The sequence below is a fragment of the Lolium rigidum genome, chromosome 2 (assembly GCF_022539505.1).
Source record: "Lolium rigidum isolate FL_2022 chromosome 2, APGP_CSIRO_Lrig_0.1, whole genome shotgun sequence".
NCBI classification, from domain to species: domain Eukaryota; kingdom Viridiplantae; phylum Streptophyta; class Magnoliopsida; order Poales; family Poaceae; genus Lolium; species Lolium rigidum.
The window spans coordinates 226,062,888-226,075,639 of record NC_061509.1 but is presented as its reverse complement, the minus strand read 5'-3'; the positions used below and the strand labels follow the sequence as shown (position 1 = coordinate 226,075,639).

Sequence of the window (12,752 nt, the reverse complement as noted above, 5' to 3'; positions counted from 1 at the left end):
AGGTAAAGAACATGGGTCCTCAGATGGATGTTCCCACTTCCTGCCTTCCTAGTCGCATGGTATAGTGGTCCTATTGCCTCAATATCTCGGTTGGCCAAAATAAGAAACAACATTGGTGAGGCATCGACCTAACGTGGTGTGGTCAACATTACTTCCAACGTTTTCTTCTTTAGTGCAAATATGCAAAGTAATATCTTCATGTAAGGAGCCAACTAGCCTGAGCAAAAGCACAAGCCACTAGAGAGGGTGGATTGTGGCAATGGAACATTCATAAACAAATATGCACAATATTTGGGTGAAGACCCCGAGATCAACATCAACATCCTATCATTGTCAAGTCATCGTAAACATCCCAAGGTCTCATGTCCTTGCTAGATCAGGTAGCATCGATGTATGTGTGTGGTGATCCTTGAAGGTGTTTGTTTAAGTCTCCACCTTGAGATGAAAATTCAAAGTTTTATGTTTTTCCATATTTTGCAGATGAAAATTAGAAGAGATGAAAAATCCTTGACTGTATTTTTGGCATTCACATTGCTAAAAAACAAAGAATTCTGCCGTGCCAGCCATCACCGAGCTCCCGTGCTAGCTTGGTGATGCCACATGTCAAGCCAAAGAGTTAGTCCATCGCCACTAGATGAGTTGAGCACAAAGATGGAAATCCCTTCTACTAGAGGCCAGCTTCTCTTCTCTTTGCTAATTGTTGAAACTCTAATTACTACCTAGCCGTAAATACAAGCAAGAGACATCGAATCAAGAAACATTAGTTAATCGGTTGCAAACAATTTTTTTATTCCGGATCCAGAAAATTCAGAGACCCAATACCAAAATTTCTATAGCATTGAATAGTACACGTACTGCTAAGGTAAAATAAATCTTGCTTGACTTAATACAGGGAAAATTGCCAAAACAAAAAGTAAATGATGGGCTGGAGAGCCACTTTCGAAATTTATCTGGCCCAGCTGGCCCAGGCCCAGTTAAAACCCTACTTTAGAGCAGCCGCGGGGTAGTCCACTTCACTCCACTCCACTCCACTCGCCGCCGCGTCTGCACTCTGCAGGCCACTTCGTTCCGGCCATGGGCGAGCTCGTCGAGAAATTCATGGGCTGGTTCCCCGGCGGTAGACATGCTGTCCCAGGCGCCGCCTCCCTCTCCGCTGCTGTTGACTACGACGGCGAGGACCGCATCAGCTCCCTCCCCGACGAACTCCTCCACTGCATCGTCTCACGCCTCCCGGTCAAGGACGCCGCCCGAACCGCCGCCGTCGCCTCCCGCTGGCGCCACCTCTGGCGCTCCACCCCGCTCGCCCTCCGCGACGCCGACCTACTCCCCTCTGCGGTCGGCCGCATCCTGGCAGACCACCCGGGGCCCTTCCGCGTCATCGACATCGCCCGCTGCAGCTTCGCATCCCACAAGCGTGAGCTCGCAGAGTGGCTGCGCCTCCTCGCCTCCAAGGGCGTCGAGGACCTCGTCCTCCTCAACGACGTCGACGTCGGCGACCTCCAGCTCAACAACGACACCGTACGCCTCCCCACGGACATCCTCCGCTGTGCCTCGCTCCAGCGCCTCTTCCTGGCATTCTTCTCGTTTCCGGACACAATAGCACTAGTACGACGGGAGTGCACTACCCATGAAGAGGCTTCCAGCGATTCCTTTCCGGACACCGGTGGTCTCTCCCAGGGAGCCTACGTCCTGCCCAACCTTCAGGAGCTCGGCATGTTCACGACCGGCATCAGCACCTGGGACCTCGACTACGTGCTCTCTTGCTGCCCGGTTCTGGAGAAGCTCGTCTTCGTACTCAACTCTATGCCCGATCCCGTCCGCATCCGCAGCAGGAGCCTCCGGTGCGTGCTTCTCTGGATGTCCGCCGTGGAAGAGGTCGCCGTGGTGGACGCCCCGCTCCTGGAGCGCCTCTTCTTGCTGGAAGCGCCTCGCTTAGGTGACGAGAGTATTGTGACCATCAAGATTGCTTCTGCACCTAACCTGCGGGCGCTCGGCTACTTGGAGCCAAGGTTTCACCAGCTGCAGATCGGCCGCAATGTCATCAAGGTATTACCTTCCCAGGTGTACATAATACTACGTTGGATTGCCAGTGATTTGTACAAATGACATATCTGCTTTTCCGTTGCAGCCTGCCACAATGCCAAGCCCAAGCACAGTGCTTCCAGGTGTGAAGATATTGGCCTTCAAGGTTAATTTTGGTGTCTTGAAGGAGATCAAGATGCTGGTGACCCTCCTCAGATGCTTTCCCAACATTGAGACACTGCACATCGAGGTGAAATCCTAGTATCCCATGCAATTATCCAGCCAGTTTTTTTTCTGGTACTCTATTTAACAGCAATGGCAGATCATTGCTTCTGCTGGTATGATCCATCCTCTAACGAACCGTCTACTGATGTGATGTTTCAGTCTTTAACTGAACCGACTGGAAGGAACCGTGCTAAGTTCTGGTGTGAGGTGTCTACTGTTGAATGCATCGAGTCGCACGTCAAGAAGATGGTTATCCATGAATATAGAGGGGAGCAATGTGAGCTTGAATTCATCAAGTTCATTTCCAGGAGTGCGCAGGAGCTACAGACTCTGCATGTTCTGCTAAACAGAGAGAGTCTTACTTCGGTGGCCAAGGCGACGGAGATGACAAACAAATTGGTCGCTCTCTCACGTGTACCATGGAAGTGTGAGTGTAAGATGATGGTGCTAGGAGAATCATATCAGAATGATTTGATCATCCAGAAAGCATCTGATCTTACTGTCGATGACCCTTTTCACTGGTGAACTCGAGGGGCTGGCTATATATTTGCATGATCCAGAGCCTTTTTTTTGGGAGAATCAGTATCTCGAAGCGTTGAAGCTAGCTGTACCGTGCTTCATTCAGAATGTACTGTTATTTACCATGTTCTCTAATGCCCCTTATGTTTGATCGGAACTTCTAATGTAGAAGACTTCAACTAGAGCATGGGTATCTTGGAGTGTTGAAGCTAGTTGTACTATGCTTCATTTCAGGATGTTATTTGCCATGTTATCTAATCCCCCTACGTCTAATCCTAATGTAAAAGACCAGTATGCTACTTCTTCTGAACATAGTGAGGATGCTTCCTACCATGTTTTATGTTCATTTTATTTGCCTCGAGATGGTTCTTATGTCAATTTTATTATCATCAGATATCTGAATATGAACAGAGCTAGTTGCATCTAGTAAGAAGTTTGTGATTTCTGCATTGCAGCTTCTGTTGCTACATATTTCTCAACAATTTATTAGTTGTTGTTGCCTTCATAACCCAGCCTGCTTTGACCTTGGATCTATCATATACTTTACATTCTTTCAGTCAGCCTAGGCCTGACGATTCAGGACCACTTTGAAAAAAGCTTCCTTGTTGCTCACGTACCTTTTGTTAACCTGCATATAACCTCTTTTCAGACAAAATGTAACACTTCATTTTCTTTTCCCTCCGTGAGGAAAACGATCTACATTTAATTAATTCAAAAGTACCATATGGTGAAATGGGAAAACTTGTGTAAACATGAGGAATTTGGAGGACTAAGTTTTTCTGATACTAGAATAAGAAACATTTGTTTAATGAGCAAATGGATATTCAAATTGGAAAGTGGGACGCAGGATCTCAGTTGTCTGATCTTGCGGAATACATACATGAGGAGTGGGGTTTCTTTTTTCCGATCAATCTGTGATGCGGGGGGGGGGGGGGGCACAAGATTAAACACTGGTTTAAGATGGGTTCCAGTGATGTTGTTGGAAATGGGAAAATTAACTTTTCCTACCTAGATGTTTGGTTATGGAGATGCCCCTTGAAGCTGTTATTCCCAGGCATTTTTCCTTCCTCTGAACAACAATCAGAGACGGTGGCCGGGGCTGTGGTCATCTTACTTTCTCCAGGTCTTTTAGGCTTATTGAAAGGGAAGAATGGGAATATTTGCTGTATAATCCGTGGGGCGTGAAGTACGATAGGAGTTTTTGGAGAGATGGAAAGTTTTCCACTAAATCGATGTATAGATTTATACAAAATCCTGGGGTTTAGGGATTCTAGGATGTTGGACATGTGGTCTATGAATTGTCCTCTTAAGCAGATTTTTTTGTACTATGCTTCATTTCAGGATGTTATTTGCCATGTTATCTAATCCCCCTACGTCTAATGCTACTGTAAAAGACGAGTATGCTACTTCTTCCGAACATAGTGAGGATGCTTCCTAGCATGTTCTATGTTCATTTTATTTGCCTCTGGACCGTTCTTATGCAAATTTAATTAGCATCAGCCATCAGATGATCTGAATATGAATAGAGCTAGTTGCACTTAGTAAGAGGTTTGTGATTTCTGCATTGCAGCTTCTGTTGCTACATATTTCTCAACAATTTATTTGTTGTTGCTTCATAACAGCTTCTGTTGCTACATATCTCAACAATTTGTTGGTTGTTGCTTCATAACCCAGCTCGCTTCAACAATTTCTCAACAATTCACAAATTTTTTCTAGCTTGATGTTTGGTTAGGGAGATACCCCTTAAAGTTGTTATTCCCAGACATTTTTCCTTGCTCTGAACAACAATCAGAGACGGTGGCGGGTCTGTTGGGCCTATTGAAAGGGAAGAATGGGAAGATTTGCAGTGTGGGGTGTGAATCTGAGTGAAAATGAGAATGTGGTACGATGGGAGTTTGAGAGAGATGGAAAGTTTTCCACTAAATCGACGTATAGATTTATACAAAATCCTTGGGTTAGAGATTCTAGGATGATGGACATGTGGTCTATTAATTGTCCTCTCAAGCATGTTTTTTTGTTTGTCGTTGTTTTAGAGATCAGATCCAGCCCGCTGTGCAGCTAATGGCTAGGCATTTGCCTGGGTCAGAAATTTTTGTTACTTGTGGCATGGTTCAGAGTGTGGATCATATCCTTTTCAACAACCCTGTAGAAAAATTCATGTGGTGTGTTCTGCGTGACTATTTTGATTCAGTGGCGATTCCAAGAGATAGAGGAGAGTTTACTGAACTTTTTCTTGGCAAGGGAGGCTGACTGCAATAAAGTAACCTGGTTTTGGTTTTCTGTTGTGGTGTCGGATGACAAGAAATAATAGAAGTTTCAGCATAAAGTGTTGTTTAATCCCCTCCATCCGGTTTACAGAGCTGTTTAGTGTTTAATTGATGTTGCAGTGGAGGCTGCTAATTGCTGCTAAACGGTGTGACCTACGGAAGAAATCATCTCCAAGATCGGCTGGAAACCGGACTGGTGCTGGTTGATGTTGTTGGTTCTAGTTTTATTTGTTTTCTTCCTTTTCGTTATGTTTCACTGTGAGTTATGTTCTCACGTGATCTTGTTTGTCAGCTGGTCTCCCAGTTCCTATCTTGTTTCAATGCAGCGTCTGGGTTTGTAATCTAGTAAACCTGTTTATGTTCGTGTAAAACTATGTATCGTGTGTGAGCTTTCAATATGAGCTGGGCCAGGAGTGGTCTTTTTTTTTTAAAGAAGAAACTAATTTTAGTTTCCATGTGTGGAAGAGAAGGTACCGAGAGTACTTGAATTTTGACAAGCTTGAGCGCATTCAGCACTTGAATTTGGATGTCATACAGATCGAAGTTACTAGTAAGCTACTGTAGTAGTTAACAAGTCATCACCAATTAATCAACTCCCAAGATTGTTTCGGTGCAAGTAAGAACAAGGTAACACAAAGATTGACATCTCAGTCGTTCAGATTTCAGACACACAAATGGACCCCTACCCGTATAATATCAAGTCATCAACGACAGAAGCCTACTACCACCTTCTGAAGCTTTATGCTGCAATTGCATTCCTGTTACAAAAGGGGAAAAAATAGCTTCTGCCTTCATGATGCAATGGTTCTACTGTAGCTATCCTGCATTGGAAGCTATGCCCTCTGGAGGCTCCTCAGTTCACAAATAACACATGTGCAACGTCCCATACAAAGAGCAGACCTTCGCATGTGTAACTGTTATCACCAGAATTTGACCGAATCAGAGATGGGCCGTGATTAAAGATGGGCTTGAAGAATATACATGGAAGAAATACATGAATCGGCCTTGTATACAAAGTTTGGGCTAGTTTGCCCGTGTATCTGTAACATAGTAGGATACGTGTCGGTTAGATAGAGTTTGGCTCGTGCACGGTTGGGATTATTCCCACGTTAGAAAGTCTACGGACTATAAATATGTATCTAGGGTTTATGAAATAAACAACAATCACGTTCACCACAAACCAATCTAGGCGCATCGCCAACTCCCTTGTCTCGAGGGTTTCTTCCGGGTAAGCATCATGCTGCCTAGATCGTATCTAGGCAGTACACGTTTATTCGCTGTTCATGCGTTGCTCGTACTCAAGCCTTGTTGATGGCGAGCAACGTGGTTATCATAGATGTGTTAGGGTTAGCATTGTTCATCGTATCATATGCTGTCGTCGTGCAACCCTTAGACGTCTAGCCGCCCTTACACCTATCTTAGGTGTAAGGGCGGCACCCTGCTTGATCATTATTTAGTAGATCCGATCCGTTATGGTTGCTCCTTGTTCTTCAAGGATTAGTTTAATATCTGCATAGTTAGGCCTTACAAACGGGTTGAAGGATCCAGCGGCGCGTAGGGTGTAGTTTGCTAGCCCTAGACAGGATGTTCCGGGGATCAACTTCGTGTTGGTTTTTAGGCCTTGTCTAGGGTCAGTTTACGATCACCGTGCGTGGCCGCCAGGCTCAATCACGAGTAGGATGTTCCGATTATGTGGTGAAAACCCTAAATCGTAGTAGGTCGTTTTAGCTTTATTTTGATCAAGCGGGACCACCATCCGATCGTACACCTCGTACGGATCATGGGTGGATCGGCTCCTTGAGCCGATTCACGGGACAACTCGAGAGCCGATCGAGGCTCGTATTTAATGTTTACGTGTATGCCATGCGGGAAACTAAGCGAGGCACATCCAACACCTTCTGACCAGGTATAGGTCAGGTGGCACGCCCTTGCACCAGCATCGGACGTGCGTGCCGAGTCTTTGCGGGCCGTCGCTCGGAGGGACCAGGACCAGCCGCAGTCCTGGGAGCCTCCCGGCTCTACCGTGTTGCCCGTCGCTGCCCGCCGGTGGGTTTCTGACCGCAACACATTCTGGCACGCCCGGTGGGACCATCTTCGACATCAACCGTTTCGCCATCTACATCTGAGATGGCGGAAGGCACTCCAGTCACGTACGAGGATCTGATCGAGGAGCTCAAGAAGAAGTATGACGAGGTCAAAGCAATCCTCGAAGCCGACCTCATCGGCTCTTTTCACAGAACCCGCTCACATGGCATCAGGTGGAAAGGGTTCTCACTGAAGGCGCGCTCGATGGAGTGGACCTGTCCGCCCCGTCAGAAGAACGCACCAGGTCTTGCGTCAGGAGATTAACTTCATGGTAGCTCATTCGCTACACCGCCATTCTGAGAGCCTGGTGAACACTTTGGAGCGTGTCGCTCTTCGGGTGATCCAGGAAATCATGAGACATCAGTACTCTCCGTCAGGACCAGCTCTGGGGACTCACCAAGGAGAGATGCCACTCCGGTCCCGACCACCGCTGCCATTCGCGTTGGCAGCACCGAAGTGCCGAATTCACCGGCATACGTCGTCTACAAGATCGGTGGTGACCCTAGTGACTACCGAGTTCTTGCATGAGGCGCCCAAGGAGATCCCTCACGGATACACGTGCACATATGTGCCGGACCGCGATAGCTCGGGCACTCACAAACCAGACTGCAACAGCAGGGATTTCTGGAACAGCAGGAGGAACTTCGGAAACAGATCTTGAGAAGCAGACGTGGCTAGCTAAGTATGCCACTCCGACAAACCTCCAGAGCTCAGCTCTTGCAGTTGGCTCAGAGCTGGAAAGGCAAGCATGGCTGGCTAAGTATGCCACCCCGGCGAATCTTCAGAGTTCGACGCCTACAGCCAGCACCGCGGATCAGATTAGTACCATCTTAAAAGACCAGTTCGGCATGGTGCCGAAAAGGAGGACAATCGGCTATTCCAAGCCGTACCCCAACGAGTACGAGTTGATCCCGCTACCACCCAAATATCGGCTCCCTGATTTCTCCAAGTTTAATGGATCAAATGGTTCCAGCTCCATCGAGCATGTGAGCCGATATTTGGCACAGCTGGGCACGATCTCAGCATCAGATGAGCTGCGTGTGAGGTTCTTCGCGCAGTCCCTCACAGGATCGGCTTTCGGGTGGTACACATCGCTGCCACCAGACTCAATCCGGACTTGGAAGCAGTTGGAAGAGCAGTTCCACATGCGGTATCACTCGGAGGCTTCCGAGGCCGGCATTGCCGATCTAGCACAAGTACGACGAAGCGCGGAGAAACGGTGTCGGAATACGTCCAGCGCTTCGGGACCGTTAGGAACCGATGCTATTCGGCTCGTGTGACCGAAAAAGAAGCGGTCGAGTTGGCGGTGGTGGGTCTCGCATCACCGATCAAGGACGTGGCCTCCCAAGCGGACTAGCCTTCACCGGCGCACATGGTGCGAAGGCCGTCGGTATATGAACAGTGCCACCCAGATGTATACCAGGATAAATTCAAGCGTGCAGTGGTCCTGGTTGAAGCAGATGAAGATGAAGGTTCTGCGGGAGATCAAGAGGTAGCAGTGGCTGAATGGACTCGGGGGCAAGCCCCGTGTCCTGTAAGTGGGTTAAGCCACAAGGTCCTCCAAGAGGGTTTGACTTTGATGTCACCAAGGCTGAGCAAATTTTCGACCTCTTACTTAAGGAGAAGCGGCTAAAGGTACCCGAAGGCCACAAGATCCCCACGGCTCGGGAGCTGAACGGAAAGCCATACCGCAAGTGGCATAACACGTTCACCCATGCCACCAACGACCGCAGGGTGTGGCGTCGGCAGGTCCAAATGGCGATAGAACAAGGGCGTCTAATTTTCAGCCAGTACGCCATGAAGGTCGACACACACCCCTTCCCCGCCGTTAACATGGTGGAGTGCACTTACCCTGGAGGGTGCCAGCCAGGACTCTCGTTCAACATCAACATGGTAGGACCTGGGCACCACTCTGGTAAGGACGGAGACGAGGGTAGCTGCTCTCATAGCAAGGACACAGAGGAAGCCGTTCCACGCGATCGGCTCCGTCACGATGGCAAGCGCTACATCACAGAGGGAGAAGTGAGGAATGTAAGATATCAGCGACCTCTCTCTGATCACCTCCTCGACAAGTATGTGAGTCAATATGACCAACGCCGACGGTATAACAGCGAGGACGAAAGGGATCGTCTGGCTAGGGACGCCAGGAGACATCGTCGGCATGATCGCGACGAGGAGAGATATGAGCACCACGCCAAGGAAAAGTCGAGAGAGCAAGACGACGTGGATAGGCACTGGACTGTCCCTTCTTTAGACACTGCTGGGATTCAGGAATGAGCCGATTGCCTACAATCGGCAACCGCCGCAGTGTAGACAGAAGAAGAAGGATGCAGCTAACGTGTCCGTGTTCAAACGTCTAGGGCCTCTCCCGCCTCGGAACAAGCACACTGAGTCCTCTCGGGTAGAAGATCTCGAGGAACTAGAAGACGATGATGAAGAAGAAGATAAGTACCACCGGACAAGGTGGTGCCCTGATGGACTCAGCCGTTCCCAAAAGCGTAGGGTTTAGCGACTACGTGGTTTGGAGGAAGCCGAAAGGTTATACCTGCACACGTTGAGGAAGGCGCGGCCTGATCTGGTCGCTAAAATTCAGCGAACCCTGGACGAAGAAGGTCGGCCACAAAGGAAAGAGTGGCGCCCCAGACAAAAGAAAGCCGATGATGAAACTTCGGCTGGCACAAACATGGTGTTCATCCTTCCGACGGAGTTTAGTGCTCCAGGATTAGACGAACCACCTGTGGCACAACTTGACTGCGGCCCACGGGCGGTTATCTTTGAGAAGCCACGAGAGAGAAGCTACAGACACCTGAAGGCCCTGTACTTGCGAGGCTATATCAATGGGCAGCCTGTCAACAAGATGCTGGTGGACACCGGAGCGGCAGTCAACATTATGCCATACTCAATGCTACGTCGGTTGGGACGCTCTAGCTCGGATCTGATCAAGACCAACGTGACACTGAGCGATTTCAACGGCCAAGCATCTGACGCACAAGGTGTTCTGAACGTGGATCTGACCGTAGGAAGGAAAACCATCCCTACGACGTTCTTTATTGTCGATAGCAAGAGCACCTATGCTGTCCTGCTAGGAAGATATTGGATCCACACCAACTGTTGCATTCCATCCACGATGCACCAATGCTTAATACAGTGGGATGGAGATGAAGTAGAGGTCGTCCATGCAGATGACTCAGCCGAGATTTTAACGGCTGGCATGAACGTTTGGGAGACAACAGGCCAAGAGCCACTCTCAGGCATCAATTTGGACGACTGCGAGCGCATCGACGTGACGAAGGACGGGGTGAGGCTGGTCTTATCCACCGGCCTGACCGTGTAACAAGAGCAACATTTATGGACAAACGTGGCGAGGCCGATCCTTGGGATCGGCCCCAAGGATCTATGGAGGAACATTGCAAAACCTTCATTGAGCGATTCAATCAACATGGAGGCCGATTCCAGCAATCGGCCAAAATTATCCTTACCATACGTTCTGCCTGTGTTCAACATCGATCTAATGGGCAGCGGTTTTACGTCGGCTGATGAGCTGGAAGAAGTCAACATTGGTCCTAACGGAGCCGACGTTCAAATACAGTGCCTTGGCTCACCACAGAGCCGATATCCGCAGTTACCTGGCAGATTCGGCTCGGGGGGCACCTAATCAGATGAACACGTGCGATACATGTGCAGTGAAATATTGGGGGCCGATAGAAAAATCGGCCAGTAAAAAAAAATTCTCATGATGTACAGCCGATGCACGGACATCGAATTTAGAGCTAAGAAACAAAGCCGATGCACAGCCATCGACTCTAGTACAATTACACAGGATCTACCCGCTGCGTGTTCAAAACGCGGATGGCCTTCTGCTTCCTGGAGGGAGTAGAACCTTCTTTTCGAGGACTTCCAACCCTTTGCGCAAGGTCGCCAATTCAGCAGTACTGTCAGAAGCGTCAGTTTTGGCATGCAGGGCAGCCTTTTGCTCATTAAGCCGTTGATGTTTCGTCTACAATATCGGCTTTCAATGGAAGAAAAGGTGATCGATGGTGGCGAGTTTGGCTGGCTCTGCATGGTGGCTGTCTCAGAATTGCCTGAGTTCAAAACCCTTTGTCTGATCTGTGCGTCCTCACCGCTATTCTTGCCTTGACTGAGCCTCGGGGGGCAACTGACCTGGTAGATGCTCTGTTTTTAGAAGCCGATTGGGGTGTCATCGGCTGGTCCTGCGTCGCAACCTTCTTAAAAGATGGTGAGTTCTTGCAGAAGAGGATCACTGGAGCTGGTGGGAGGAATTTAAGGGCTCTCTTGAAGTCAAGGGTCTTCCATATTATCCACCAGGTCTCAAAGTCATCAGTCGAAGAGTTTAAGGATAGATTGTGAAGGACCGATGCGTTGCCATCGGCTCATTGAGCATTGGCTAAGTGGACAATCGGCAAAGTCAGTATGAGGGGAAATCGGCTAAATTAGCTTAAAGGAAATCGGCAAAATCAAATTGGGGGAAATTCTTCATTGATAAACAGGATTTCTTACATAAAGAGCTGATTGCTCTCAAAAGGAAGTACTAGGGGGTACATTGCCCCATCTACTACTACTGATCCTATGCTAAGGGTCCTATCTACGGGCCGTCGCTACCCTCGTCGTCGCCGTCGTCGCCGCTGTCGGCGCTACTCCCGGCGGGCTCGTCGTCGCTGCTACAGCGGCCGCCGGCAGGGCCCTCGTTGTCCTCATCCTCCTCGTCAGCGTCGTCGTCGTCGCTGTCGAAGTCGTTGAGGTTCCCCGGCCAGGGGCAGAAGCGCTTGGCCGGCGGTTCGTCGGAGGAGGTGTCGTCGTCGTCGTCCTCCTCCTCCTCCTCCTCCTCGGAGGAGGTGAAGTCATCCCAGGAGAAGCGATCGTCATCGCTCTCCTCCTCCGTTTCCCCGTCGGCAAGGAAGCGGAGGTCACTTTCCCCGTCGGTCGAGGACTTGTCGTCCTCGGACCGGACGGAGAAGTCGTGACTCGGACTCCTCCCCGGCTTCGATGGCGCGGCGGATGTTGGCCGCATGGGCCTCCTCCGGGTCCCACTCCGGCATCGGCTCGCGGGAGGAGGAGGATTGGGTGGAAAGACCCGATGAGGCAGAGGAGGAAGAAGACATGATGGCGCAGGAGGGCTTTTGGAGTGCTAATGCGAAGGGGATGAAGACGCAAACTGTTTGGAGCGGTTAAATAAAAGGGGATATAGTGGAGATTCAATGCCACAGCAGTTTCCGAGGAAGTGGTGCCCAACAGAAAAAAAAATGCCAGGTCACGCGGAGAAGTGGAGGAGGCAAGGCATCATGATGAAGGATACTGCGGCGGTTCTCGCTTCGCCACGACATGACCCGACGAAGAAAAAACGAGTGATTTTGGAATTGTCATTTCCAAAACCAGGGGGGCATGTGTTATCACCGGAATTTGACCGGATCGAGAGGTGGGCCGCGATTAAAGATGGGCTTGAAGAATATACATGGAAGAAATACATGAATCGGCCTTGTATACAAAGTTTGGGCTAGTTTGCCCGTGTATCTGTAACATAGTAGGATACGTGTCGGTTAGATAGACTCGTGCACGGTTGGGATTATTCCCACGTTAGAAAGTCTACGGACTATAAATATGTATCTAGGGTTTATG

The 12,752-nt window shown here is 49.3% G+C and overlaps 1 protein-coding gene across 1 annotated transcript; it reads left to right on the top strand.

Moving 5' to 3' along the window:
- The first annotated feature begins 1,070 nt into the window (after window positions 1-1,070).
- LOC124688243 (F-box/FBD/LRR-repeat protein At1g51370-like) lies at window positions 1,071-3,060 on the top strand. The gene is made up of 3 exons (XM_047221950.1): window positions 1,071-2,046; window positions 2,129-2,272; window positions 2,407-3,060. The coding sequence occupies exons 1-3, from the start codon at window positions 1,075-1,077 to the stop codon at window positions 2,770-2,772; spliced, it is 1,482 nt and encodes a 493-aa protein (XP_047077906.1). The 5' UTR covers window positions 1,071-1,074; the 3' UTR covers window positions 2,773-3,060.
- Window positions 3,061-12,752: the final 9,692 nt, after the last annotated feature.

What these genes read in the sequence shown, in the direction of transcription:
- LOC124688243 (XM_047221950.1), top strand. Translation starts at nt 1,075, where the DNA reads ATGGGCGAGCTCGTCGAGAAATTCATGGGCTGGTTCCCCGGCGGTAGA. An exon ending in TCGGCCGCAATGTCATCAAG is followed by an intron (nt 2,047 to 2,128) that starts GTATTACCTTCC and finishes TTTCCGTTGCAG; the next exon opens with CCTGCCACAATGCCAAGCCC. An exon ending in TTGAGACACTGCACATCGAG is followed by an intron (nt 2,273 to 2,406) that starts GTGAAATCCTAG and finishes GTGATGTTTCAG; the next exon opens with TCTTTAACTGAACCGACTGG.